We start from the raw sequence: 27,342 nt of genomic DNA on the forward strand, positions 1-27,342 counted from the left end.
GTCACGAATCGCCCGTGATGTGATGCAATCCAATCAATGTTTGCTTCCACAGACAGACTACCTCAAGCATGATAGGTACCGGTGGACAGTAAACTCCCACGTTGCCGCTGTCCGGTCCCCAATGTCCGATGTCCGATGTCTGATATTCTGTGGCCGCTGTCGTCTCTCTCTGCCTGAGGTTTCGGGGTCCTCGACTGAATTGCCTGTTTGAAACTTCAGACTGTCCTTTCTCCCATCAGTCAGTACGAATAAGACTCGCGCCAGAGCTTCAGCTTTCCTCGGATCCTAATTCGTCCACCTTCTCTCCCGCGCCGCCTCACCCTTTCCACTCCTCAACCTTTCTCCAATGACGACAAGTCCTCGGGTTCTGGGAGGGATGAGGGGGACGGGGAGACACGGGGAGACACGGGGAGAAGAGAGAGAGAGACACACGCACATACGCACACACCCAGAAAGAGAATCAGAAACGCCTACCTTCAGTTCCGTCTGCCGTCTCCCTCGAGGCATCCACCTTGTTCGGACGTGAACCTCGATGCGAGGAGAAACACTCGAGCCGCCAGACTTCCCAGAGCTTCCAATGCCTTGGTCGGTCCCCTGTAATCGCAGCTCGGTTCGGGCGTTTGGCCTAGACTCTCTGTTATGCTTTTGCGCTTCCTCATGCGGCGCCGCTTTCACGTCCCGACCGAACTGACGACGGCCACGTTGAAGTCGTAATGCAGACGGACCGGACCCTTTCGATCCCTTTCGAACTTTTGGGATTCTCTCGAGCCCAAGGCCTTCTTCAGGTTCAGCTCAGCCGCCCAAGCGTGCCGCTGTGCCGTCCAAGCCCGCGCCGTCCGCCTGTCGACTTGCTTGCTGAGACGATTCTCCCTTGCTCATATGCAGATGCCTGTCCAGCCCGTGCGGGATTGGGGGGTCTCTGGCTCGGCCTGCAGATCCGAGTCTTGACGGGGAAACAAACACGCAACTAGTGTACCTGTAGGCAATCCAACCGCCAACCAAGACGGCCCAGACCAGACGAAGGACGTGGCCCCAGCAGACCTGGACAAGTCAGCAATGGCACCATCAGGACGTACGTACACGAGGCAGCTCACGCAACCGTCCGGCACGGACAGTGTACGCGTTACGGACACCGACGATCAGCGATGCCCTGACAGGGATCACATCGGTTTTCGGCCCCCTTTTTCTTGTTCCTGTCTGTGTGCCCCCGCCTCTGAAGATCCGGGGAAGCTGTTGGTAGAGCTTTTCTTGGCTAACTGTCAACAGCAAAAGGAACATGCAGTGGCTCACCCTCGGAGAGACTCGCCCACTACTTATGTCGTCGACAGCTCCCATCTCGCCTTCACAACCTACTCCTCATAAAGTCCCATCGCACACCACAAAGACCTGGTCATGAGTTCAGCACACAAGCCAAGCCACCTGCACTATGTTGGCAGAGGGTGGGGAAGCTGTCCAATGGTCTCTGCGACCCATGCACTGTGAAGTGTTCTGACTGGATCTGGACCCAGCATGGCGTCACCTGGTCCTTGGCCGAATCATCACCCCCCAAGGTAAGGTAAGTAGTAAGACACCATGACATGGCAGACTTGTGAGACAGCCGACAAGCAGACTGCCCACCCAAGGGATCCCAAAGGCGCCATCGGGACACAGTCTCACTGGAGCAAGACACCTTTTACCCCAGCCGCCCACCCTCTACCGCCTTTCAGCCCATGCCCACCGTTCCAATCGGGCGTTTAAACCATTTCCTCCCCCGCACGATCTCCCGCCGCCACCGGTAATGCTTGGCCATATGACCCGCCCTAGCTCACCGCTGCTGTCACCTAACGGGGAGACCTAGGTTTTGTAGCAACTAGTCGAACCGCTCTGTCAGAAAACCAATCACAACCCCTTTTGTACACCAATGCACTAGGTTGTCTCCATGTTCAAGTAGTCCCTTTCAAGGTACAAGGCTTAGTATTGTAGCATATTACTATTCTTAATTAATAATGGTAGAATATAGCCTACAAGCAATACAGGTAGTCTGAAGCAGGCAATATTGTAGGTTCACAGCAATCATTGTAATTTTGAGAGGTAAGTAGGATCGAGGAGGACCGAGATGATTTTATGCTCAACTAGCTATTTCCAACTGGCTGCTACTACTGCTGTGACTACTACAACTGCTGCGACGAAATACCAAGATAAGACTTGATATATTCCGATCCTCATGGTGATGTCGGTGACGGTAGCGAAAGGTCCTCGTCGGCAACTGAATGCCCGGACCTGACGTGCACATGAGCCGATTATGGGTCCATGTCACTTCCGTTGGCCGCTGCTGACCTTGACCAAATGGCCTTGTTCAAGTCTGTTTCGACGAGGGCGCCCTCGTTGATTTCCCGCGTACTACTCGCTCGTGACCCTGACAAATGATCAGAGATGTGATACTTTCAACTCTTCTTCTAAGGTGACGGGTAGTTTGTAGAGTCGAAGTTAGGCTGCAGGCAAACTGCAACCTTCTTCACCATAGACACCTCTCTGATGATGATGACTAGGGTTCTTTTCTGAACTCTTGTTGAGGCCATCGAGGTAATGATGCTTTTTGGGAACATGGAAGAGTTGAAGGTTGCCTTAGCTTCAAGCCACTTTTCCGCCCCAGGCAACCCAAAACGTTCGGTCTATCACGCCATGTTTTCAACGTCACTCGGCAAGAAGCAATGGACGTCAAGATGGGATGGCTTTCCTACGGAGATCCGGCTTCAAATCTTACAGTACTTGATGCAGGACGGTTGCACACTATATCGCTTGGCCACGGTGTCTCGAGAGTGGCAAACACAGATCGAGCGACATAGCTTTGCTCGAATCAGACCGACACCGTCACGCCGTGTCAATTTCGGCACGATGATCCAAAGAAACCGGGCTCTCGTCCGCTACATCTGGTTCTGCTTGGAACTTGATGAGTACGATTACACCACTTGCGTACGTCCCCGTCGGACGTTCTTAGGTGTTGCGTGGGAAGAGGAATTTGAGATCAGCGATACAGATAAATGTCCCATCACCACGGCATTCCGGAATCTGTTCGCAGTCCTCAGCACATGGGATCTTCACAACGATCTGATGCTCGATATTAGCATCTATTCACCTAGCGACTCAGAACATTGTTTTCCATAGCTGACCTTTATGCCCGACGCCCCTTCGGATATGCCAGGTGATTACGGTGTAGAGAAGGCGATATCGCACCGAGACTATCATGACCCTCAACATGGTTGGGTTGCCGGCTTTTGACACTCCGCCCCATCTACATCTGCTATCAGGAAAGTTTTCATTGGAGTTATGGAGCAGGGGCCGTTTGATAGTGATCAGGTAGAGCTGCAATGGTGGGATCAGCTTCCATCAGTCCCAGCCGTAACCAGTCTACTTCTCCGGCAACAGAACCGCCGGAGATGGAAGCTGGATTCGCTGGCACATATGTTTGCCCGGTTTCCCAGACTCCAGGAAGTTCACTACGAACCCTGGAGGGAATGGGACTTGTACCAGCGCCATACAGATGGAGGTGAGTATTGCTGTATAAACCCCCTACCCTTTCAAGTTATTGCCCACTCTCATATGTTTAGGTACTCATTTACTAATAATCTGCATTCTCTATGTAGGTTACCAATACCTTTTCGAGTCCATCCAACATTCCAACATAAATCTCAAGGAACTTGTAGTCTTTGAGAACTTTAATCAACAGTACCCAGTTACTATGCGGCGATTCATAGATGGAGTCGAACAAACCGGATGCGACAGGATTCGCAACCCCGACCCAGCTGTTGGCAAGATGATCGCACTCACCAGCCTCAAGCTTGAACATCTCGCAGCATCCTTCATCGCAGGTGCTAGCCACTTCTTCGAGATCCGTCCCGCTTGGGAGTGGCCGAACCTGGCCTCGCTTGTTCTCACTTCAAAATTACTCACGCCCGACGAGAACTCGACCATGATTGGAGCGATGCTTCGGGCAGCGTCGGCAGCGGCTATGAAGATGCCCCGATTAGAAACAATGGAGATTTGGAATGGACGAAAGGGGCTAGCAGCGCTCTTTAGGTATCAGGCGTTCCGCAACACACACCAAGCTGTGATTGTGTGGCGAGGCACATGGAAGTTGGCCATGGAACCATCCACCATCCAGGCTTGGGAAGCTTTGATGTATCAGTATAATGGTTGGAGACTCGATTTGGTTCAGGAACAGCTGGATGAAGCTGCCATCAAGTCTCACGGGGATGCAGTTCACCACTTGATACTTTCAGGCCAGGTCATTCGGCCCATTTCGTTATGGCAGATCCAAAGAGAACAGGAAGCCTTGGAGGGCGTAGACACTGTATGATATTAATAAAAACATATATAACAAAATGAAAAGTAGAGCCCACAGGCAATAGCTAGTATTACGAGGTAGCCAGAGTAGAGTTGGGTACTGTTGTCACAATGGGAGGGTCACTAGGAGACAATCAAGGGGGTGCCCCAATGGCGGGGATGGCGCCGTGGAGGTTGGGAGTGGTGCATCATGCGCGTCGCCGCGAGGGGTCCGTTCCATGCTTTTCAGACGGCGCATCTCCGCGTTCAGACAGATCCTCTACTATGCACACTAATTACATCACTGACAGCCGCCACTCCATTTTGACTCGGGACGGCGCAACGTTGAGATTGTCCCGGAACCCGCGGATGAATGCCACGAGGGGGCTGGATTTCTTAGTGCGATTCCAATTCCAACGCCTCTCCAAGCCTTCTGTCCTGCTATTGGGTCCTTCCAAGAAACGGTTCACTGCCTGTGTCTCGGGTGCTCTGCCAGTTCCCTGTTCTGATGTTTGGTCGGGCCAAGAGACGACATGCGACATCTTTGCATCGAGAAGCGATGAAAGTCCTGGCATAACCCCCCCCCCCCTCCTTTGACGACAGATACTCACGCTCTTATTCTTACCCACTAAGCTTCAGTCTCAGGCTCTGCAGATCTATGCTAACATAGTTTTGCTACATCAACACTATTCTACATTACGTTGAAATACGGCCGCCGGTGCCGGCCGGGCACCTGCTCCATATGCGATTGATTATCGAAAAACCCTTCGCTCGTAGCTCAACCTCTCCGGTCTACGCTCCGCAGACCTTCAGATCCCAGGTTGCAGATTAAAGATTGCAACCGAGTTTTTGTGATACTGCCTCAAGGCGCGGGCATGGGCCTGGTTGGACAATTATTTCTATGAGTAATTACAGCTGTGCGTTGGGCTGTACGCCCAAGGACTCACAGCAGGAATTGTTGCAGGTTACCTCTCCCAAGATGCACGACCGCGTATCCTATCACTGAGACAGATGTCCGCAGTACGTTGTCAATAGATTTCGGTTGCATCTCGAAAAGAGTGGCTTGGGCGTCCGTCTCGAACATTGGTATCGAATTGTGATGCCCGCGCACCGCCTCACAGGCTGGGCGTTAACACGGCAGACATCATTCGTGGATCTTTAGAATGGTGGCTTCTAGTCCCCTGGGCTGCCACCACGCTGTCTTGCCACAGTGTTACATTGAGACGAGTTTTACCTGCAGAGACATATGCTCTAGGTCAACATCGGCTGTGTGCAACCTGCACGAAAATGCGATGAACCTCATGTTGCAGTGCTTGAATGAGACACCTGCCCATCACGGCATGGCGCTATGAGGCACATATAGATTGCCGCTGCCCCTCAATTGAAAACAATTCCGGGCCTGAACCGTCCTCTCTTTCTGCACGTCGGCGACAGCTCTATTCTTACAAGAAAAGATTGCGGTTCGAGCCATGCGTCCAAGATCGAGAATACTGTGGGCGGCTACTTTGGCAGCCAGCCGCGCCCTTGTTGTTATTGCGCAACTTTCGAGCGACGCCGACTCGATCGTGGAACCAGCCGAATTCAACATTGAAGAAGCGCTCCTGCAGCACGGCATCAATGTATCTGGGATTCCCGACCTGGTAGATCTCGGGAGAAGATCAGAGAAAGGATGCTCTGTAGCCGTGGGTGGTTCCTCTGAGCCTGCAGTACATGAGCATACAAAACCTGACGTTCTGATTTCTCCGCGTAGTGCAGCTCGTTGAGATTCATTTACGGCGACGACACCGTCGAGACGAGAGACGAGGTAGCTTATACCGACTTCATCAGCCTCTACTGGTCGACGATACAGGCCGAGGTCAGGCCGAGGTCAGGCCGTATTGTATCTTCAAACCGTTCGAACCAGAGCACGTATCGGTCGTCGTACTTCTATCGCGCCTGACGCAGTGTCCCTTCGCGGTGAAGAGTGGCGGCCACGCTGCGATGGCGGGAGCGTCCAGCATCGAGGGCGGAATCACCGTCTCCTTTACGAATATGAGGAGAATTTCGTTGTCTTCAGACAGGAAGGTTGCCTCGGTCCAGCCCGGGAACGTCTGGGGCGATGTGTACCAAGAGCTCACCAAGTACGACGTCACTGTCATTGGGGGGCGGATATACAGCGTCGGCGTCGGGGGGCTTACGACCGGAGGTGAGTTGTTGATCGTCCTGGCGAGCACATGAATATCTCTGTCGATAACGTCCATAAATTTGGCATGGGTTGGAGACTGCGCACACTGACCCTGTACTAGGCGGAATCTCCTTCTTTTCTGGTCTGTACGGCTGGGCCTGCGACAACGTGGACAGCTACGACGTACGTCAGGTCGCTAACTGCATTGAAGAACCAAGGACATGCTCGCTCACAAGAAGCAGGTCGTGATCGCAACCGGAGCCATCGTCCGAGTCACGGAGACGTCGTTCCCGGACCTTTTCTGGGCCCTCCGCGGCGGCGGGAACAACTTCGGCCTCGTCGTCGGCTTCAACTTCCGCACCGTCCCGCTCCCTGGCGGCAACATGTGGGGCGGGTCCCGGACCTACACCGAAGACCAATTCCCCCGGGTCGCCGAGGCCTACGCCAACATCATCGCCAACGCGGAAGAGGACCCCAAGGCCGGCCTGTGGCACGTGTACCTTTACCTCAACGGCACCAAGCTGTCGCCGACGACGCTGTACTACGCGGAGCCGGACGGCCAAGACGCCGACATCTTTTCCGAGTGGAACGCCATCCCCGCCGTCGCCGACACGACGCGGAACCGCGCCGTCGCTGATTACGCCAGGGAGAACACGGAGAACACGCCTTTGGGCCTGCGGGAGATCTTCGCCGTGATCACCACCAAGGCCGACGTCGAGATCGTCAACCTCGCGCGGGACATCTACTTCGAGGAGGTCCTCGCGGTCGCGGACGTGCCTGGCATCGTGCCCTGCCTGGTGGCACAGGGCATCACGGTGCCGATGCTCAAAGCGATGCGGAGGAGCGGCGGCAACGCGCTGGGTCTGGACGTCGAGGACGGGCCGTTCTACATCCTGGAGGTGTCCGTCATGTGGAGCAACCGAGGGGACGACGACGCCGTGTACGCGTTCGCGTCGGCGGTGCTGGGCAGGGTCAACGCCGAGGCCAAGGCGCGCGGGATGGACAACGACTACATCTACATGAACTACGCCGCTCAGTTCCAGGACGTCGTCACCGGGTACGGGCCGGAGAACAAGGCCCGGCTGAAGCGGATCGCGAAGAAGTACGACCCGAAGGAGATCTTCCAGAAGTTGCAGCCGGGGTATTTCAAGCTTGACCGCGCACCGGTTTCGGACCCGCGGTATTTCAACTGGCAGTGACGCAGGAGGCGGAATGATGCTATTCTGGTGCGACCGACATCTGCTGCAGGTTTCTTAAAGTAAATTGTTTGAAAAACCTTTTACAAAGGGCTGTTGGGGAACTAGGAGAGAGTTGAGAGACAACATCAGAAACAGGATGAGGAACAGCAGGGACAGGATCGTTGCAGTCGCCGAGGGTTATATTCTTCTACAAAGCCGCATGAAACCGGGATGTTTGGGAAAGGCAAAAGCGCCCCAAGACAAAGTGGATGTACGCTCTGTCAGGATTTGAAGTCAACTGTTCGTCATGCAAACGAGGGTCAACTGTAAACGATGTGGTATCATATGACGAAGTCCCTTGCGGTTATTGAATTGAGTCAGGTGTGGGGATATCGTTTTGACTCGCAACCTCGGCTTGCGCAACTGACACCTCACCAACCCCAAGCAGAAGAATCGTACATGAACTAGTATTTGTCCGCAGTTTCGGTTAGGGACTGTAGATCTCATTTTTGAGTACGTGTATCGAAAACACCGACCAATTTCTTGTTCAACGCATTTAAGAATGGGGATATCGTACGTTCTCTTCACTTCTACCCATGGGGAGCCAAGTCTGGGACTATTACGAGCTCCAATGCTTACCACCATCACAGAGCCGAAGACCAGTTTGCGGAGTTGGTCAAGATCGACGGTCACGTAGACGAGACTGCCGTTGCCGCAGTGTACGATCAGCTCAAGCCCGTCTCGCCCGAACTCCTCGTCGGTCAGTGGGAAGGAGGCAGCTTCGACACTGGCCACCCGACCCATCAACAACTTCGCAACTTCAAGTGGGCCGGCAAGGACTTCCGATCCGTCGACGATGTCGACCCCATCATGCGCTATGACAAGGACGGCAAGCGGACATGGTTCTCCGAGTACGGCCACGCGAGGGTAAGTAGACATCCCCAAACCATGACGTCGTGAGTTTGACTGAAGGAGACGAACAGGTGCGCGAGGTCAGGTTCCGCGGCGTCGTGACCGCGTCGATGGTCTACGACAAGTTCCCCATCATCGACTCTTTCCGCTACGTCGACGACAACACTGTGATTGGCGCCATGGACAACAAGGACCTTCGGGGGTTCGGGACGTATTATTTCTACTTGAGGGGGAGACCACAGAGCAAGGTCTAGTTGCAGCGGTAGATAGAGGGGCCCGCCTTTATTACCATCATCGCCCAGGCGTATTCAGTCATGCTAGCAACTCTTTGTGCCGATAAACGAGAGTTCAACAGCAAAATTCAAAGATCCTCTCTTTAAGCCAAAACATTCGACTGTGAAACTATTTGCCGCCTGATGCCGAGGCATCCAATCTTCGCCGCTGTCTCGTCTCCCCGCATCGGCTTGCAGCTCTTCGGACAAACCCCACACACGTCACTAACCCACCCACCACTCCGCGCAACTTTGCTTGATGAGAAAACATCCCGAACCCCGTCATTGGTGGTGGTGTTGAAAGCAAAGCATATTCAGATCCACTGTGTGCAAACAAGCGAAAGCGGAACATGAGAATGGCCAGTACGCCGACGTCACCTGCACTCGACGACGCTTCCCGAACCCAACGGAACTCGCAGACCGCGACGTCCCAGAGGCTCAAGAAGCGGGAGTACGACCGCAAAGCCCAGCGCGTCGCCCGCGAAAAGAAGAAGAACCGCATAGCCCAGCTCGAGAGCCTGGTGGAGAAGCTGAGCCACCAAGATGACAACGCCACGACCGCGTCGCTCATGGCACAGCTGTCGAGGGTGACCGAGCAGCGGAACAAGCTAGTGACGTGCCTGAGAACGACGTCCTCTGTGTTTAGCGGCCATGTCAGAGAAGCCGAGACTTGGGACTTGGATGAGGCGATGGGAGAGTTGCCGCTTCACCGGCCGGTTGACGTGGTTTCACACCAAGCGTCGAGCCCAAGTCCTTCCGCCACGCTGGGAACCGCGTCAGTCCCTGTACAAGAAAACGATGCCGAAACCAACAAAAATCAACAAAGTGTGAATGACATGGAAATTCTGCTTGATGAGAGTATCTTCGACATTGACCATCTCTTGGACGATGTCATGTTTGAGCCAGAAGTTCTAACAAGTACGCCTCCGGTTGTGATGAACGAGCCACGATCCCCACCGCCTACACTCGCCTCCTTGACTGAGAAGAGCAGCCTACTTTTGACACAACAACAGGGACAACTGCCAAAGTGCCAATGTTCGTCGGCATTGCTTGTCCGTCGGCTGTCAGACGGCTCCCAAGTCAGCTGCAATAACTGGAAAGCCGGAAACGAAATCCTCAAGGAGCCATTCGTCCTCTCCAACGCCGTTCTCAACTTGGAAGACAAGACCAGCGAAGACATTCCGGTCCACGCCGTGCTCCATGGCTGGGACAGCCTCGCCCACTCCGGCAAGATGACCCCCCTGTGGAGGAAGGTTAGACAGCTCGACGAGCTCTGTTTTTCGGCTTGCGGCCAAACCGAACGCCTGGCCGTCTTGTTTATCATCCACCTTTTGATGAGAGCCTACGCCGATCCGGGTTTGGTGAAATCGGCAGTAATACCACAGTGGTATCTCAAGTCGTAAGTTCTGGATCTTAACCCAAGACTATGTGCCTAACGCCTCCAGAGATAGGCTAACCATGCAAAGGCCGCTGCAGGAGATATCCCACGACCCCTCCGCTGATTACTTTGCATGGTATGGGGCGCCTAATCTTTCCCAAATCATCACAGCTCTGACTAGGCAATGTAGGCCCGCTCTCCGGTACCGCTTCGCCGTCTCACCGCACCAGTACTGCGGCAACATGTTTTGGCACATGTTCAAGGAGCACCTGCGCATCGTCTGGCCCTACGACTTCCGCGACTGTTACGTCCGGAACGTCCAGCTGGGGACGTACGGTCTATCGTCCCTGTTCAAGGAAACCGTCCACAACCTGCGGTGCTGGACGATGGAGCCGGACTTCTTCGATCGGTTCCCCGAGCTACGTCAGGACATACCGAGGTTCCCCGGGACGCCATCCCCCGCAGCCGCGTATCAGTTCCAGTTCGCCTTCAGTCGCAACTCAACGACGTCGCCGGGGATGGAAATGTTTCTGACCGGGTGTTTCATCGACCCGAAGAAAACGGGGAAGAGGGAGGGTGAAGAGAATCTAGACAAATCAATAGCGCGAGAGGCCACCGGGCAGTGCGACTTCTCCGCAAAAACTCATATAAGCGGCTTCTTGGTGAGCGAGGTCGGCGCAGACGGCGCCCTGGACTCTGTAAATTTCTAGACTGCTCGTATCGGCCATGTATGTTCCTTGGCAATGATCAACAACGAAGTGGAACAACGGGAAATTCTTGATACGATGAAGGCGCAGCCGAGACAGCCATCGAAGATTGTTACTACAAATTTTCTCACCGTCAAAGAGGCAACCCTGCGTTGAACATATCTCAAACGTCGTCACCGTTGGTTGAGAACGGGAGAGAGTCATGGACGCCGCTGACATGAACGTCGCTAGCAAGGGCAGCCCTGCACCGCCTGCGGTTCCGCGGGAGGCCGAAGCCCCACCCCGGACGGGCCCGAGAGAGTGTCGCACAATGAGACGAATCTAGATGCCCCTAGTCAAGCCCCTAGACGCGGCATATTCCTCATTCTGGACCCCTTTTGATACTCAGCCTCAGCTTCGTCATCTGTCAAAAGCGACAACAATACCCTCTGGAGTCCGACGCTAGGGAAACCTACCGACGGCTCCGATATACTACATATCTCCTCGCGATCCCTGAGCCTTTGTGGTGGGTTTCCCAATAGCCCTCCATCCAGCAGTTAAGCCAACTGTATTTTCATGCATTCACGAAGTATCCTGTTGCTTGGTCTAGGGGTTCTGCTCTCGGGCGCCAATCCGACCCAAGATGGCACTCGCTCAGTGGATAACGACAGATATGCTCCGAGAGATCTCTCTGCAGCGAGAGATTATACAAACTCCCTGAGCCACGCCGCAACTATTCCAAGACGTCAGCAGATCAACGGCACGGACATCTCGGTCCGTCGAGACTGTCCTTTCAGCCCGTGGGACGAATACTACATCACCGACTTCCTCCAAGAACACTTCCACGACCTCTCCACGTCTGACCACTGCTGGATCGTCAAAGGCGTTGCCGGGCTGAAGGAGTTGCTCCAGAGGAACATCTCGGCCAACCCCTTTCTCAACGTCACGATACCCACATGTATCTCTCTCAACATCTCCAGCTCCGGCAACGCCTTCTCCATCGACTTCTCGGACAACTCGTACCGCGTCAATGGCGTTGGGGAGGACAAATTCGTGATTTTGACCTATGTTCATCGTGGGTACCCCTGCCTTGCAGACGAAGTTTCCGGCTTTTTTTTTTTTTTTTTTTTGTGCTGATGCGATCTAGTTGTCTCCATGACGGCGGCCTTCTTTCTCGCATATCCCATTATTCTCGTCCTGGCATCGACACCGAGCTTGTGTATCATGATCGACCGTCCGCTCCAGGAGCCCACAAAGAGGAAAGTCGAACGGTGGCAGACTATCTTCACCGTCCTAGTCTTCACCCCATTTGCCATAGCTGGGCTTGTCACGGGGATCATCGCGATGGGAGACTCCGAACACGCAAGAACATCACACGGGGTAAATCGATCTTCCCTCCCCGCCTCTTGTTCGACTCGTTAACAACCCGTGCAGATCACCGGTTACATCACCATCGGCCTCGCCGCCATCTCGGTGCCCCTATACCTTTACCAGAAATGGCTCAGCTCCCGCCCAGACCTCACGTTTCACATGTACCGCAGGCTCAAGCTCATCAACGCCGCCGACTTCCTCGTCTGCCAGGCCATCCTGCTGATCTCGGGCTTCGCCCTCCCCGACGGCATCGACGACTTCGGGATCATGACCATCTGCGGCACCAACACCGTCTCCAGCTCGGTCGTGTTCTCGCTCGGCATGATCTTGTCCTTTGTCTGGAACTGCGCGATGGCCACCATGACGGTGCAGTGGCTGCTCGAGCAGCGGGTCAGGGGCGGGAGCCTCAGGGACAGAGCGCCTCCGTGGATGCTCAAGATGTTGAGGAAGCGGTCCGACTCGGAAACAACGTTCCAATGATCAGCTCAAAGGCGGTCTTGGATGTAGAAATAAAGGCTGGCCCGGAATCAACTGGACTATAATTGTACTATAATAGACTACCAACTGTCACTTCCAGCCTATTACATGGGAAGTTGTCAAATGACAAATGCGCTATTCAAACGCTTGTCCAAGGGAGAAGAATGCTTGATGATATATCAACATCTGAATCACGACGAGATCAAAGAAGAGATCAGAAAAATGACTTGAACCGGTTGTCAGGATCATATCGACGTCGCAACTCCACCAGTTTCTCGTAGTGTTCACGGTACACCTAGAAACATGTCAGTCATTCCAATGACTCAGGTTCAACATCGGGATATCCAGGGAAGCATTCTGACTCACTCCTTTGACGTCATGATAATCCGGCTCGAGACCGGCAGGATTGATCTCGGCATCACCGGCTTTCTGCCCTAGCACGTACCGCGGGGCATCTTCGGAAAGCTGACGCAGGATCTTTTCCTGCTCCGGTGGCCCGTCTCCTGGGCCACTGAAGATGAATAGCAGCAAGTGGTTCAAGCCACTCGACCGGGGCCAGGCAACCTCTGCAGTACCACCGATGGGGGATCGCTGGTGGGGACGCATTGTTAATGGGGCGATTAATTGATTGGAATCACGATTGGCGTTGGACTTACAAACGAAAGGAACTCAAAGATCACCGCCGACATGGTGTGGATGGACTCATCCAGTTGACCGATCTTGTCATAGAACTCAATTGCCCGAGTGATGACGCTTTGGTCCATATCAGCAACTGCCATCGGGGCGTAAAACGTCCTCATCGTCCCTCGGAGGGCTGCCGCGTTTCCTGTCGCGAGATCCTGTTAGTGGAACTCCACGACCAACTCATCGGCAAAGCATGCTTACTTTGCATTTCGAGCATCCCCTTCATGTTCGTCACCCTGGTTCGGTCAATCGCGCCGGGCATCTGCAGGAGCCATTGGAAGACGTCTCGACCGTGCTTCCCGCCGAGAGCGTCGTAGACGTGGAACACGACCGAGTCTTCGGCGTCAGGCTCGTCGCCCTCCAACACCGTCGCGAGGAGCTTTTTGGGTAGCAAGTAGGCAAAGTAGTTGACTTTTGGGTGAGGGACGGAGTGGTTGAAAACGTAGATCTTGTCAACCAGCTGCGGCAGCAACTTCCGAGGCACCAGAACCATGCCCGACCAGATATCAGTCGGATAAGGATGCGCTCGAAGTAGGACCTTGGTGACGACTTCACAACTGGTCAGCCGCATAGCAATTCCCACCCGTCTGTCTCACTCACCACCAAAGCCGCCGCCGCCGCCTCTGAGAGCCCAAAGAAGACCGGGCTCTTGGGATGCCATGACAACCGTTCCGTCATACTTGACGACTTCCGCGTCAAGGAAATTGATTGGATCACTGATGCCGCCGTACTCGGTGGACATCCACGAGAGCCCGCCATTCAAAATTGTTCCGGTGACTCCGATGCTCGGGGTGCGGGCGGCGGGAACTTGCCGCATCAGTATCTTGTCCATGAAACGTTGCAAGACTCGGCTGCTCACCGGAATACTCCGGATCGACTTGCTCCATGAACGACACCACCTCGAACCAGGTGGCACTCGCGCCGATTGTGGCGATCTTCTTCACCGGGTCATAGTCCAGGTCCTTGAACTTTAGCATGCTGACGACCACATGCCTGGCGGAGGGGGATTTGAAGCCATGACCACGGATGACAAAATCTAAGTTGGACCCGTACAGGAACTTCACAATGGCAGAGAGTTCCTCCACCGTGTCCGGTACCAGTACCACTGCTGGGTGGAGCTGCTTTTGAATAGCATATGGCTCCGAATGAAGTGGGTACAAAGCATCGGTGCTTGTGATTACTGCTTCCCGATCCAACGCCTGTACCAACGGCTGTAAGGCAGCGAGAACCTGCGTGGGAGATCGGCGACCGAAATCCATTGTGGCCGTGGAAGTTGAATTAGAATGCGGGCCGATACTGGAGATTGATTTGAGTTTGAACCTTGACTGGGGCTATATACATTGCAGCATGGATTGCGCTCTCGGCATTATTATGAAACTCGCGGCCCGCGCTCCAAGACTTTGTCCGAAAGTTTGGTGTGACATGAAATGTTATACTCAATGATGTAAGCTCGTATTTCCCGGTTCCGAACCTTGGTGACTTGATCTGACAGCCCCGTCTAGCCGGAACACGCAAACAGACACTGGGTACCGCTTTACGCATCTGATTTCGAATGCTAATCTCGGAAACCGAGCCTCGGGGTTGCGAACCGAAGAGGGTTGCATTGCAGGACTGGCGTCTAGGTAGTGTACGTGTACAGACGACTGGTACTTGAAGCCAATGAGCTCAATCGGAGACGTGATGTGGCTCGGCTCAACTGTTCACTGAAGTCCGTGGCCGGCCGAAAAAGCCATTCATCAAATGGTGTGACGAAGCGCCGGGGTCCGAAGCGCCGTTGAACCGACTCAGTGGCGGATCCAGATATGCCTGGCAAGCCCCCAGTGTTGCGGAGACCAAGCATAGCAAACGCTAAGCTTCTGTATCCGCCTCGCGAGTTCGCCCGTTGCTGAATGCGCGAAGTGCTTGTCGCATCTGTAATCTCCGGCACATCAGTGAGAAGCTCTGTTGGCAACCAACCGTCATGTATGTGTTGCTGCAGGCAAGAATTCTATATTTACTCTGCCTCTTGTCCTTGCTGAGACTCATCTTCTCACAAATCTCACCTCCATCGGAAGCCGATAATCTGAATCATTCAACGGAAACGCGCTGTCTCTCAACAAAATGGGAAATCCTGCATCAGAGAGCAAAACGGAGCTATCTCCGCTTCCCCAGGACCTACGAGGCAAAACCGCACTAGTGACGTAGGTTTTGTTTGTTCCAAGCTTTGACATGGCAGTTGTCTGCTCCCGTAGAGCACCTGGAGCTCCATTTCCTATTTTCAAATGATGGTTCTAACTAGACTCCGGCAGTGGCGCCTCTCGCGGTATTGGCCGAGTCATTGCTCTTCAGCTGGCCCGCCGAGGCGCAGTTGTTGTTGGAACCTGCTCCTCGACGGCATCGCTAGACCAGATTCAGTCTCTCGAACAGGCGGTGAAACAGGTGTATAAGCTGACGGACCTGGAAGCGCCCCGAATTGTTGGACTGGCCGCGAATCTTCTCGACCCCCAGTTCCCCGACCTTGTTGCCAACACGATTCGGGACGAGCTCGGCGGCAAGCTGAACATTATTGTCAACAACGCATTCTATTTTGAGACCCGCCCTGTCGGCGAGCTCGACGCCGACTATGTCCAGCGAATGCTCGTTGGCAACGTTCAGTGTCTCGTGGTGCTGATGGATCGCCTTCTCAAGGATGGACACATCCAACCCGAATCGAGGGTCGTCAACATGTCTACAGACCTCGTCCGCAGTCCTCTTCCTTTCGAGTAAGTTAACCACCCCTCCCTCCCGGAGTTTTTCAAACCCTCTCACTGAACTTTAAAAAGGGGCGCCATGTTGTACGCATCTACCAAAGCGGCCATGGAATCACTCACGCGGTCTTGGGCAGACATCTTGGCCAAAGACCCCAGGACCCTGGGTACTACTGTGAATGCAATGTCGGTTGGTGCTACAGCCACGGAATCGTTCATCGGGAGCACCCCGCCGGATATGCGCGATGCTGCTTTGAAAGCTTTAAAAGACGGAAAATCAGTTCACGGAGGCCTTGGGCTCCCCGAGGATGTTGGTGACGTTGTCGGTATGCTTGTAAGCGAGGGGGCCCGTTGGATTAATGGCAGTGTAGTGGCGGCCAACGGCGGTGCAGTGAAGATCCTCTAGGGCCTGGTTTGGTCCTTTTAACTTGCTACTAGCAAGCATTAGCGAAGACAAAAAGGAAGGGGAGAATTGAAGAGGGAACTTCGGCTGGACCACACTGTTCCAGGTCATAGAGATCAAGCGTCCTCTTCGAAAGACACGTCACCAAATGTTATCAACTACGTATTCATCAATGGTTATATCGGCGCGGTTTATGACGAAATTAAAGGCTAGGTCATATCTAATCTGCTATTGTTTACGTGATGTAGAATCTACTCTGGCGTATTGAAATACGTAGGGATAATTAACAATTCTATTCTTTAGTAACAATCTTTCTAAGATCTATTTACCGTTGGAACAATTCAAGTTACGTTGTTCTACAAGACTAGTTCAGTTACACAAAACATCTAGTCTAAGCATCTAGTTGTAAAAGCCTATTTGTTCTCCCTGATATTCTTTTTAACCTGTTGCATGCAGCTATGCTAATGATGTTCTAACATGTAAGTGTATTAAGGGGGACTTGTTCAAAACTCCACCTAAGAAGCTAAATATACTTAAAGTCTAAGGTTGAATAGTTGTTAGAACGGATCTTGGTTCTTCGAAACAGGGCAGCAACCGGCATAATAGGCACGTGTGCTGAAATGAGTCTGTAGCGCAGTCAATGTTAGTTCCGCTAAAACAACAATATCGCAGTTACAACTTACGTTGCGTGGCTGGCCACTCGATCGTCGACCAGGGCTTTTACAAGCTCAGTCATTAAGACGTCATCAGCAGGTACCGGGATCGTTTCAGTCTCATTCCGTCCGTGATCTGCGTCAAAGACGGCCATGGTGCTGTTCGGCATGGGCTGAGATGGGAAAATGACGGCATATGTGTGGTCAAATGAATGCATCGATGCTTTCATATGCATGAACCTAATCTGTATCTTGTCGCCATTCAATGCAAATGGTTCGTCGGTCCTAAGTCTTCGAGTCAGGACGACTTCTGGGAAAGGTTTGTGCACCCGGAGACTTACGTGAATGTGAGGAACTCTATGCCAGGGATAGCGGAGTAGTAGGGCTTGGCTTCAACTGGAACTATCACTTTCGCTCCGGCATTCACGTAATCCTTCAAGCCTGATGAGTGATCATGATGATGGTGGGTGGGCTGTATCGTGAATGATTAGTGGTCTTCCCTGAATAGCAGTACTGAAGGAAACTGACCCAAACGTGAGTGACCTTCCTCCCGATCGTCTGTTCTATCCATTCCAGTACCAACAGACTCTGATGCGGCGGACTGTCCATAACAATGACGGAATCTTCGAGTACGAGAACCACCTGTCTGTAGGTCGGGCGGGCATTTCCGACCTGCAAATACCACAGACCTGGAAGCTCCGGCAGCGGCTGACTAGCAGAGATGTTTGCTGCCGTCATTGCGAACGGACCTAGCCAGATGTAGACACCGCTCCTCTCGCCAACTTCAGAGAAGTCTTGCTGAGGGCTCTTTCTGGGTTTCTCCAGTCTCGAAAGGTCACTCGGGCCATCGAAAAATCCTGTGGCGAAAGAGGGGTTGACGAGCACTTGGGAGACACCGCTGGTCATGAGAAGGTGTCGGCCATTGTAAAACGTTTTCCATCCAGTCGGAAACTTGACGCCGTTGGATTCAATATAATCGTACACGACCAGGTCGTTTGTGGACGGGCCAAAGATGTCGTGGTTTTCGGCCGAGCGAATAGCGTATGGCAGGCTGGTTTCGGGATCGAAGAGCACCGTCAAATCAAAATTGCCGTCATAAACTGACATCCCATGAGAAGCATTAGCGAAAGTGTCCACCGAAAGGATAAGTCAGTGTTGGATTGCAGACCGCCGTGTAGCCGCTCGCCAGTCCAAAGCGCTTCCTCGCGGTAGGTAAAGTTATTGTTGGCCAGAATCTATAAGATTTCTGATGTTAGAATATGATATTTGTAAGGTTCCAGACGATTCCAAGAAACCATCCAGCTTACTTTAGAAATCAGGAAAGGCGACATCTTGTTTGCTTCTTTGATCAAGTAAGCTGCTAGCACACCTGCGGATTGTGAGCGTTCGAATGTTGATCATGTTTGCTGAATCGACCTACCATCAACGTATCCCTGAGGCCCTGCGCTGGGATCAAACATGTTTCTGTTTCCCTCGGTGACGGCTGCAAAGCCATCGTCACCTCCATGAACGATGATGGTAAAGCCAACGTGATCTAAATTCGGTCTCGAAAAGCCACTCCAAAACCCTAGACATTGTAAGTAATGCGGCTTAGCAAGAGGGGCCAATACTTTTCATCACAAACCATCGAGCTGATGATCCACGTGAAGACGCTGCTTGATCTGAGGTCCATCGAATGAGAACGAGACGTCCTGAGTGCCTAGAACCGAGACGCCTCTGTCAACGCCGTCTAGAGAAAAACTCTGCATCAAAGTTTTCGTCCGGTATGACCTATACACGCCGGTTAGCTCATCATCCTTAAGGCAACGTCGAGACCTTGATGCTCACTTTGAGCCAGCGTATGTGACACCATGGACTTGTGCTATGTTGGCCGCTCCTCCGAGGGCCTCGATACCTTGTTCGAGTAGAGCCCGCGGATCAGGCGTTACCCCTCCTTCCCTTGATAGGAGGGCCGACACTCCCAGAAAACCACTGACAAACGCGGCAAGATAAAGCATGGCAACTTGTATGAATCGTTGATTTTGAAAAGATTGTGGAAGAGGGATCGTCCCAAGCTGCTGCATGCTTCGAAACCGTTGGAAATATGCCCCAGCGCCTCGGCTTTTAAGTGCTTACCGACCTATTCCTTGCCTGGTTCTTGAGACGGCGATCATGGGACACAAACTCAGATTGATCATAGCCATCACCTGCTAGTCTGTAAAAGCTTTTTGGTGCCGGCGACCCCGTTCTTGCAAATTACGGGCATGATTCCTATTTCGGACTGTTAGAATCGGCACAACGCTGAATCTCAGGGGTAATCCGGACCCGGCGACGTACGGAGAAGATATAGGCCGCAACTGCGTCACCTTTCGACTGCTCCATCACCGGCCTCACTGTGTGTGACAAATCAAGAGTCGAACTTGTCGGCGGTGACGCTCACGCTCTTCGTCTGTGTATGCTTTCTGTTGATCATAGCAGGTGTGCTTCAACTACGTCTAGAGACCATAAGATATTGTATGAGGACGAGATTGCCCGAGTCGCTCGACGCACGAGATACGTAGAAAAAACGCATTGCGGGCTTTTACAACTCCGGTTCCTCCTCGTATAGGCAGTTTAAAGTTTTCTTGTCTCGATTGCCGTTATCTTCCGTACTTTGTAATCTCGTGTTAGACGCGAATGCTGGCTACCTACACTATCCCACCGGCTACGCCAACAAAGCATACAGGTCTTGGCAACAAGACAAACAAGGCGCCGAGCAAAGCGGTCCCCCGCTCGGTAGATGAGATGCTGCCAGTCCGGATAAGCTCTGAGACCCATATACGCCTTTACCCAATTAAATAGCATCTATTCCTACACCGACATACAGTAGCCACTTACGGGGTTGTCCGTAGGTAGCTATATCACCGCGAATGCCTTTTGAACTAAAGTTATTTTAGTTAAGGTAGGTTGCAAGAGTTTATTAAGTACTCCACAAAGCGAAACTTAAACTTAAAGCTTAGGTGCAGCTAAGCGGATCCACTAGATCCATAATTTAAGAAGAAGCAGAACTGACTATAGTTACACAATAGTCCTTCGCTGTGCTACTTGCCTTCTGTCGACTTCAATTCTTTATTTAGGCATCTCTTCCTTCCCAAGCTCCGCAACAAATTCCTCTAAATTTGCCCTGTCCAGGAGGCTATCTTTTCTGTTTCCTGTTTACTATACTTATGCTATCTTTCAGGCAAGCAACAGTAAACCAAATTTGCTCGCCTTATCTAAGTACCCAGTACCGCACGCATTAGGTTCACGTCTGGTTCTTTGAGCCAGGACGGACAATTTTGCATGTATCCATGTGACGACTGCTTGCCTCAGATGACGCAGACTTCTGTTCCCATGAGGACCAGTTGAACCATCTCGGCATCGAGGTCCAAAGCAAGCAGCGTCCTCGTGATGTGTTCTTTTGATGTGAGGTATTGCTCACGCATTATAGGTGAGGCCTGAATGAGTTGTTGTGAAGTCGTACGCCTGCAGCGGAGATTCACGAGAATCTCTAAGCGAAGCTCTGCTGGCAGCTTTTTGAAAGGGTTTATCTTGAGCAAACTGACTGTTGTCCTCGGGGCTGGAATGGTGTTTTCAGTCACAAGGTGTGGTGGTATTGGTAGAATGACGATGCGTTGAAGCGACTGGGATGGACGAATCTTGAGTGGTATTGTGTTGAATGAGTTAAGGTGCTGGCAGCATGAAGAATGGAAATTTGATTGTGATGTAAGTCAAGGGTGTCGTTTCGGAGAAAGGTACATGACACTGTGCCATCTGTTAGTGCCGATTTCTTCTTTTCTTCTTCTCCAGCAGAATCATCGTCTCTTCTTAGCCTGCACGACGGGTCGTGGAAGGGTCGAACTGGCGCTTGTCTGTCCGGCACTTGGGCGATCTGCGGGCCGCCGGAAGACGCCGACAGGCCCCGCCGGGCTCAGTGGGTCCATCGGGCAGTTTCACGGGCTCACAGGCCGACTGGCTCTGGGTATCTCGATCTTTTTGGTGTTTTGTGGCGACTGACTTACTCACATAGGCATGCTTCCTAGGCCAAAGACACGTCGTTTACTTCCCGATTTTGCTTGGTCCAGACTCACGCATCCCGTGTCGTGTGTCGGGTGTTTTTTGTATCCAAGGTTTCTGTCACACTCGACCATGACGTAGGGGGTCCCTGGGGGGTGGGGGTGGCACATGGCGCAGGAAACGACGGCGAGTCTGTGTGCAACGTGTGGCAGAGACGACGACGACGACGACGACACCAAACGCCTGTCAACAAGCGCCACATAACATGCCAACCACCCTCAGGTTGAACCCTTTTGCTTGGTCCGCGGCCCGTCGCGTCGCAGTGCCGGATGTATCTTGCTTGAGTGGCTGACCCTTCGAGGGCATCCCATCACCATCCCTGTAGGCACGGCATGTGGGTGACATCTGCAACATTTCTTATCTTGTAGGTTTTGTTCTACCACGGTGTGACAAGCCAAGGTCAAACGGATGAGCAGATAGGCAAGATGAGTGAGTCCAAGTGAAGCACAAGCCAACAGTTAACTTTCTGGAGTTCTTTCTCTCTGTAAGTCACAGCCGGGACTGACTAGACATAGGTACCTCATGGAAGAGCGATGGCAAGGCAAAACAAGAACACCCATCCAGCCACCATGTCGCACATGGGTTCATCATCCTCTTTCCGTGCCAGGGTAAAGCAAGGCAGGCGACTCGGAAAGAGATGGGTGATAAGGGTGCAAGTGATGTAGGAGGAGGCAGCCACGGGATGCGATGCAACCTTGTTCTTCAGCTCCTTTCCATTTCCTCCCTCATTGGGTCTCGTCAGAAGACAGGAAGCAGCGCGCACATGCCCTGGTAAGCCGTGTCTGTCTTGCCTCCAACCGGACTCAAAAGACGCATCATCCCCTTCGTTGTCTGGCCTCTGGTCCCTGGCCTCTTCTCTTTTCTTCTCTTCTTCATCTCCACCACACTTCAATCTCTTCTACACCTCTTCACTTCATCAAGTTGCAGTCTATTCATCCCTTCGGGTCACGTTTATTCATCTCGTCACGTCTATTCATCCCGTCGCCCCTATTCATCCCGTCAACCCTATTCATCGTATCACGCTCTCCATCCCACCATGTCTCACATTTGCTACGTCGTCCCTCCCCACCTCCTCAAGGGCATTGCCGATGCCGAGTGCAATAGTGAGATCGAGCGTCATGCTGCGAGACGCGCTCTTGAGCTTCGCGACATCATCACAACCCGTCGCGCCGAGCGCCTCGCTGTCCTCGGAGGCCCAAGAGCCCAGCGCCACCAACTTTCTTCCCATTCCCACCCCATAATCCCCGACATCTTGCTCCGCCACATTGCTGAGTCACCGGACGTCAACGACGACACCAGGTCCAACGCCCGCCGGGATCTCGAACATCTGCAAGCCCTCCAGCAGAAAATTCATCAGTCTCAGCAAGCGCCTCTCGCTGCCGCCAAAGACTCCAAGGGCCCCGAGGCCATCACATACCGCGCCATCTACGACGCCAAGAACTCCTCCAACGAGCACGACTTGCCCGGCGATGTTGTTCGTGTCGAAGGCCAGAAGGTTATCGACGACAAGGCGGCCAACGATGCCTTTGACAATGTGGGTGAGGTTCTGAAGATGTACAAGGACAAGTTCGACTGGGTCTCGATTGACAACAAGAACATGAATGTCATCAGCTCGGTCCATTTCGGCGAGCGGTACGAGAACGCATGTAAGTCGACTCTTCCCCTCCATCCCCCCTCATTTCTTCTTGCTCGTCGTCCTGCCTTCTCGTGCATCGCCCACCGGGTTCTCCTCTCTATTGGATCCCCGGACACTGCTGACATGTTTCGCCGCAGTCTGGGACCCGGAAAGGATGCAAATGGTATTCGGGGACGGCGGAGAGTTTTTGAACAACTTCACTGGCACCATCGATGTCATCGGCCACGAGCTCGCCCACGCCGTCACAGAACACACCAGTCCCCTGGACTACCAGGGCATGAGCGGCGCTCTCAACGAGCACATCTCGGACGTTTTTGGCATTCTTGTCAAGCAGATTGCCGAAAACGAGAAGGCTGGTAAGGCTTGTTTGCCATTTGCCCAACAGACCTCAAATCTGAGCCCTGACTGACGTTATTACGCAGACGAGGCCGACTGGCTGATCGGTGAAGGCTGTATCATGCCTGGCGTCAAGGGTGTCGCACTTCGGAGCATGAAATCGCCTGGAACCGCCTACAATGACCCTCGCTTTGGCAAAGATCCCCAACCGGCCCATTTCAAGGACTACGTCCCAACATTTGAAGACAATGGCGGTGTCCACATCTACTCTGGCATTCCGAACAGAGCTTTTTACCTCGTGGCCAAGGCTTTTGGCGGTTTCTCGTACGACAAGGCCGGCCCCATTTGGTGGAAGGCAATAACGTCGGGGCGAATTCCTCCCCGTTGTACCTTTCTTCAATTTGCCGACGTGACGACGGAAATGGCCGAGGAGACATATGGCGAAGAGGCTGGGAAAGTCGTACGGAACGCCTGGGACGAGGTGGGAGTACAGCGAAAGGGCCGCTAGGAGCCGAACTCGCCGCAGGACTGCGAACAAATGTAAATAAGTTCATGACTCGCTAGTATATCCTAACGCACTTTTGCAATTCCATCTTTAAATTCTTCCTCATCTCTTAGTGCTATATCCAGTCCCATCTCCAGTCCCATCTCAAGTCCTATCTACAGTCTCATCTCCAGACTAATATCCAGTCCTATCTTTAATGCTATCTTATGTTCCATCTCCAGTCCCATCCTTCATGCTATCTTGTGTTCCATCTTGAGCACTTCTGCTAGGTCTATCTCCAGCCTAAACCAAATTCTCTACCTTAACGCCTTAGGAACACCTCCTAAGAACGCTTCTAACTATTTGTTTACTGATGATAATGGTAAGATACTGGACTTTCACTGATTTGAGACAACATTTTCACAACTGGAGAGATGCAAGTGCGTTGAAACCGGCAACTTTTATCTACAGAATCAGGGTGCGACTGAAGGTCGTCCCTAATGCCTTGAAAGTATTTACAAGAATTCCGTACTTCTTCATGCTACTCTCCGGCCGAGGCTGTAGAACCTTGCGACCGGCAGCGCGCTCACGGCACTGATCCTTCCCCTCACCGGCGCTGCGGGCGGCAGCACACTTAGAACTTGAGGGTCTGGCCGGCCTCGGCGGTGACGGCGGCCTTGACCTTGGCAGCGCCAAGCTTGGTGTAGGTGTAGTCGGGCTTGGTGAAGGTGCCCTTGGGGGCGTCGTTGGTGGAGTTGCCGAGGTCGACGTCAACGACGGTGGCAGAGCCCTTGGTCTTGGAGTCGAGCGAGGTGATGGCCTTCTTAACGCCGGAGAAGACGGAAGACTCGACGAGGACCTGGGCGCCCATGCGGGTGTTGACGCCGGAGGTCTCGATGTTCTCCTCGTAGTTGTTGAAGATGTGGACGTTGCCGAAGCGGACGGAGGGCATGCGGGAGCCGAGGTTCTTCCAGTAGTTGTTGGCGTAGGTGACGTAGAGCTTGCCGGTGTCCTCGGCAGCGTTGGAGTCGGAGTGGCCGACGAGCGAGGCCTTGTAGTGGTCGTGCAGGTAGGTGTTGGAGATGGTGACGGCCATGGAGGCGTGGGTGACGTCGAGGAGACCGTCGTAGAAGTCCTTGCCGTTCTCACGGTCGGACGAGAGGTCGCAGTGGTCGACCCAGACCTTGGAGGAGGCCTGGATGCCGATGGCGTCGCCAGCCGAGGCCTTGACCTTGGAGATCTTCAGGTTGCGGAGGATGACGTTCTCGGCCTTGTTGACGTACAGGCCGACACCGGTGATGGAGGAGCCGGCGGCGCCGATGATGGACTTGTTGGAGGCGACGCGGACCTTCTCGGAGCCGGTGATGGCGCCCTTAACGATGACGATGCCCTTCTCCTTGGAGGTGACGGCGGCGGAGAACTCGGCGAAGTTGGTGACGGTGGTGGTGGCACCGCCGGCACCGCCGGTGGTTCCGGCACCGTAGCCGATGTCGCAGGCGTCGTTGACGGTGGCGCGCTTCTGGACGGCACGGGGGTCAACGGCGGAGCCGCCGACGACGGTGGGGGTCGGGGTGGCGTTGGCGAGGGCGGCCAGGACGGCGATGGTGGAGGTGATGCTGAACTTCATCTTGACGGTTTTGTTTGGGAAAGTCTTTCTAAAGCTTTGTAGAAAAGTTTGGCTGGTTTTTTGGGGTGTGAAAAGGGAATGTGTTGACGATCAACGTCTAACGAAGGGATGCAAAAGAGGTATTTGCGTGTGGGTAGAGAATGAATGCAAAAGAGCGAGCTGAAAGACTGAAGAAGTGAAGCGGGATGAGGATCGAAAGGAGCAAAAAGTGAGTAGGAGGGGAGGTCGGACGAGGCTCTTATGTATTTCGAGGTCCAAGAGGACGACGGCTCTCACACACTCTTGGCTAAGCTTCTAGTGCCAAGCGCCAAGGCCTTCTCTGGAGAACTTCTCTCTCTCTCTGTTCCTGTCTGCCCGTCAGTCTATCTTACTCAGTCTCTCTCTCTCGCTGGGTATTGCGTACGCGCGTGGGTTGTCTGTCCACTGCCCACCAACCCCTGATCTCGGCGAGGATCAAGGTAGCATTGAGGCCTAGTGGAACCGTACCGAGAGAGGCTCTCGACGACGGGTGCTTGGCACCTCTGCGTCTGCTCTTTCGTCTGGAATCCTTGGCGAGAAGGGCCATGGTATTGGATGATGGATGGGGGGGGGACATTGGATCACGCTGGAGCTGGTGGTCAGTTACTGAGGTAGTGCGAGCACGCTCCCCCTCCTCACTTCATACCCCTGGTGCAGGACTAGGAAAAGAAAGCATATTGCGCGTGGATCGTTACAGAGTAGAGTACCTTTTGCTACTCTGTTTCCACAAAGAGGTACTCGTAAACAGTATGAGTGATCACCAGTAATAGAGTATCCGCGGTGGCTATGAGAGGTATGTGCCGCAGCGACCCGCGATTTGGGGGGAATCGCACGAATTAGACGCCCACCGGGACATGGGGATGAAAGACAGGGTCAACCAGGGGGGGAGTAGAGTACGGATAGTTTGCTTGAAATGCAAGGTACGGACGAGAACCATGACGGGTTCGTTTATTTGTTTAGGGGAAACGAGAGACCAGGGAGTAGGTGAGTTGTTTGGGCCACTCACCGCGGGCGACTAGGCCTGTCAGAGCGAGTTGACGTTTTAGAAACAGACCGGGGGTCGGGGCTGGAGGCGGTAAATGGGAATGGTGCGAAATTAGAAGTCAGGGAATAATTGATGGGCGGGGGGGGAGGACGGATGGCTGGACGATGGGGACGGACAAGGGTTTTGGTGCTATGGTCCGAGAAAAGACGGGATGACAGTCGGGGCCGGGGAGTGGGCATCACGGCTTTGATGGGAATAATTCTTTTCCCTCGCTCTTTTTTGTCCCTTTCTTCTGCCCACGGTCCCAGATAGAGGCATCGAAAAAAAAAGGGGCAGCTCGGACTGTTAGAGACCCAGTATCCGTACCACGAGTGGAGATGTGAATCCATCAGAGGATCTCAGAGCCTGTTGAATCGTGGATGGCATCGGAAGACGATGGTGTCCCGGTAGTCGTCCGCGGTGGATTATTGTTGCTGTATCCGTATACGCGAGAGGGGCATTTTCCTGAAAGGGCATTCAGAGGGGCACGCCCGTTCCCCATCCGACACAATACAACTGATATTAGGAGCCCCTTTGGCCGCCCGCCCCTCTCCCACATACCGCAAGAGGGAAAAAGGGCTAGGAAGAAACAGGAAATCGTACTCTCGAGAGGGGGGGAGCCGCTGGCCTCATCCGGAGCGACTCCCGGGGCGCCGTTGGCCTCGGAGGAGACTCCATCTCTCTCTCGCTCGCCATCAGGGAAGGAAGAAGACGACGACGACCGGGCAGTGGCGCGGGCTCGCTCGGTGGTGGATTCTGCCCCCCCTGGTCCCGGCGTTATATTGGAATTTTAAATCAGGTAGAGTTGTGGGGTCGTCGATTCGTCTCAGATAAGGTATTTCTCCGTTCAACGCGACAAGGGAGGGGGGGGGGGATGGATGGGTGCATCGCCCCGTATCTTCTCTCGCCTGCTTTGTGGCGAGTCGCCGAGAAGGTG

General features: G+C 53.4%; 12 protein-coding genes across 12 annotated transcripts; 8 read left to right on the plus strand and 4 right to left on the minus strand.

Annotated features, from left to right (window-relative positions):
* Position 1: 1 nt before the first annotated feature.
* Positions 2 to 1,323, minus strand: CDEST_13154 (uncharacterized protein; the record flags this gene model as incomplete). Its single annotated transcript, XM_062929310.1, has 2 exons — positions 475 to 1,323; positions 2 to 220 (listed from the first exon to the last, which is right to left on the minus strand). The coding sequence occupies exons 1-2, from the start codon at positions 505 to 507 to the stop codon at positions 2 to 4; spliced, it is 252 nt and encodes an 83-aa protein (XP_062785361.1). The 5' UTR covers positions 508 to 1,323.
* Positions 1,324 to 2,565: 1,242 nt separating this feature from the next.
* On the plus strand, positions 2,566 to 3,144 carry CDEST_13155 (Putative F-box domain-containing protein; the record flags this gene model as incomplete). Its single annotated transcript, XM_062929311.1, has 1 exon — positions 2,566 to 3,144. The coding sequence occupies one exon, from the start codon at positions 2,566 to 2,568 to the stop codon at positions 3,142 to 3,144; it is 579 nt and encodes a 192-aa protein (XP_062785362.1).
* Positions 3,145 to 3,306: 162 nt separating this feature from the next.
* On the plus strand, positions 3,307 to 4,336 carry CDEST_13156 (uncharacterized protein; the record flags this gene model as incomplete). Its single annotated transcript, XM_062929312.1, has 2 exons — positions 3,307 to 3,526; positions 3,624 to 4,336. 2 exons carry the CDS (start codon positions 3,307 to 3,309, stop codon positions 4,334 to 4,336), a joined length of 933 nt encoding a protein of 310 aa, XP_062785363.1.
* Positions 4,337 to 5,717: 1,381 nt separating this feature from the next.
* Positions 5,718 to 7,665, plus strand: CDEST_13157 (Putative FAD-binding domain, PCMH-type, FAD-binding, type PCMH, subdomain 1; the record flags this gene model as incomplete). The annotated part of the gene is made up of 4 exons (XM_062929313.1): positions 5,718 to 5,988; positions 6,053 to 6,487; positions 6,588 to 6,649; positions 6,709 to 7,665. The coding sequence occupies exons 1-4, from the start codon at positions 5,772 to 5,774 to the stop codon at positions 7,663 to 7,665; spliced, it is 1,671 nt and encodes a 556-aa protein (XP_062785364.1). The 5' UTR covers positions 5,718 to 5,771.
* Positions 7,666 to 8,110: 445 nt separating this feature from the next.
* CDEST_13158 (Putative GXWXG domain-containing protein) lies at positions 8,111 to 8,930 on the plus strand. Its single transcript, XM_062929314.1, has 3 exons — positions 8,111 to 8,217; positions 8,295 to 8,571; positions 8,628 to 8,930. Exons 1-3 carry the CDS (start codon positions 8,207 to 8,209, stop codon positions 8,808 to 8,810), a joined length of 471 nt encoding a protein of 156 aa, XP_062785365.1. The 5' UTR covers positions 8,111 to 8,206; the 3' UTR covers positions 8,811 to 8,930.
* Positions 8,931 to 9,160: 230 nt separating this feature from the next.
* Positions 9,161 to 11,104, plus strand: CDEST_13159 (uncharacterized protein). The gene is made up of 3 exons (XM_062929315.1): positions 9,161 to 10,227; positions 10,295 to 10,342; positions 10,397 to 11,104. Exons 1-3 carry the CDS (start codon positions 9,179 to 9,181, stop codon positions 10,914 to 10,916), a joined length of 1,617 nt encoding a protein of 538 aa, XP_062785366.1. The 5' UTR covers positions 9,161 to 9,178; the 3' UTR covers positions 10,917 to 11,104.
* Positions 11,105 to 11,133: 29 nt separating this feature from the next.
* On the plus strand, positions 11,134 to 12,844 carry CDEST_13160 (uncharacterized protein). The gene is made up of 3 exons (XM_062929316.1): positions 11,134 to 11,967; positions 12,040 to 12,272; positions 12,327 to 12,844. Exons 1-3 carry the CDS (start codon positions 11,469 to 11,471, stop codon positions 12,741 to 12,743), a joined length of 1,149 nt encoding a protein of 382 aa, XP_062785367.1. The 5' UTR covers positions 11,134 to 11,468; the 3' UTR covers positions 12,744 to 12,844.
* On the minus strand, positions 12,773 to 15,462 carry CDEST_13161 (Putative FAD-binding domain, PCMH-type, FAD-binding, type PCMH, subdomain 2). Its single transcript, XM_062929317.1, has 7 exons — positions 14,927 to 15,462; positions 14,284 to 14,868; positions 14,025 to 14,231; positions 13,626 to 13,973; positions 13,397 to 13,566; positions 13,107 to 13,331; positions 12,773 to 13,035 (listed from the first exon to the last, which is right to left on the minus strand). Exons 2-7 carry the CDS (start codon positions 14,681 to 14,683, stop codon positions 12,955 to 12,957), a joined length of 1,431 nt encoding a protein of 476 aa, XP_062785368.1. The 5' UTR covers positions 14,684 to 14,868; positions 14,927 to 15,462; the 3' UTR covers positions 12,773 to 12,954.
* CDEST_13162 (Putative short-chain dehydrogenase/reductase SDR, NAD(P)-binding domain superfamily) lies at positions 15,394 to 16,721 on the plus strand. Its single transcript, XM_062929318.1, has 3 exons — positions 15,394 to 15,604; positions 15,713 to 16,165; positions 16,226 to 16,721. The coding sequence occupies exons 1-3, from the start codon at positions 15,525 to 15,527 to the stop codon at positions 16,554 to 16,556; spliced, it is 864 nt and encodes a 287-aa protein (XP_062785369.1). The 5' UTR covers positions 15,394 to 15,524; the 3' UTR covers positions 16,557 to 16,721.
* A 355-nt stretch (positions 16,722 to 17,076) lies between these two features.
* Positions 17,077 to 19,203, minus strand: CDEST_13163 (Putative metallo-beta-lactamase, ribonuclease Z/Hydroxyacylglutathione hydrolase; the record flags this gene model as incomplete). The annotated part of the gene is made up of 9 exons (XM_062929319.1): positions 17,077 to 17,179; positions 17,237 to 17,491; positions 17,548 to 17,678; positions 17,735 to 18,306; positions 18,375 to 18,441; positions 18,514 to 18,575; positions 18,627 to 18,773; positions 18,831 to 18,976; positions 19,034 to 19,203. The coding sequence occupies 9 exons, from the start codon at positions 19,201 to 19,203 to the stop codon at positions 17,077 to 17,079; spliced, it is 1,653 nt and encodes a 550-aa protein (XP_062785370.1).
* A 2,507-nt stretch (positions 19,204 to 21,710) lies between these two features.
* Positions 21,711 to 24,353, plus strand: CDEST_13164 (Putative peptidase M4, protealysin propeptide). Its single transcript, XM_062929320.1, has 3 exons — positions 21,711 to 22,926; positions 23,054 to 23,272; positions 23,339 to 24,353. The coding sequence occupies exons 1-3, from the start codon at positions 22,317 to 22,319 to the stop codon at positions 23,758 to 23,760; spliced, it is 1,251 nt and encodes a 416-aa protein (XP_062785371.1). The 5' UTR covers positions 21,711 to 22,316; the 3' UTR covers positions 23,761 to 24,353.
* Position 24,354: 1 nt separating this feature from the next.
* CDEST_13165 (Putative pectate lyase, pectin lyase/virulence factor) lies at positions 24,355 to 25,555 on the minus strand. The gene has a single exon (XM_062929321.1). It carries the CDS (start codon positions 25,361 to 25,363, stop codon positions 24,371 to 24,373), a length of 993 nt encoding a protein of 330 aa, XP_062785372.1. The 5' UTR covers positions 25,364 to 25,555; the 3' UTR covers positions 24,355 to 24,370.
* Positions 25,556 to 27,342: the final 1,787 nt, after the last annotated feature.

This window comes from Colletotrichum destructivum, chromosome 9, assembly GCF_034447905.1.
Source record: "Colletotrichum destructivum chromosome 9, complete sequence".
NCBI lineage: Eukaryota > Fungi > Ascomycota > Sordariomycetes > Glomerellales > Glomerellaceae > Colletotrichum > Colletotrichum destructivum.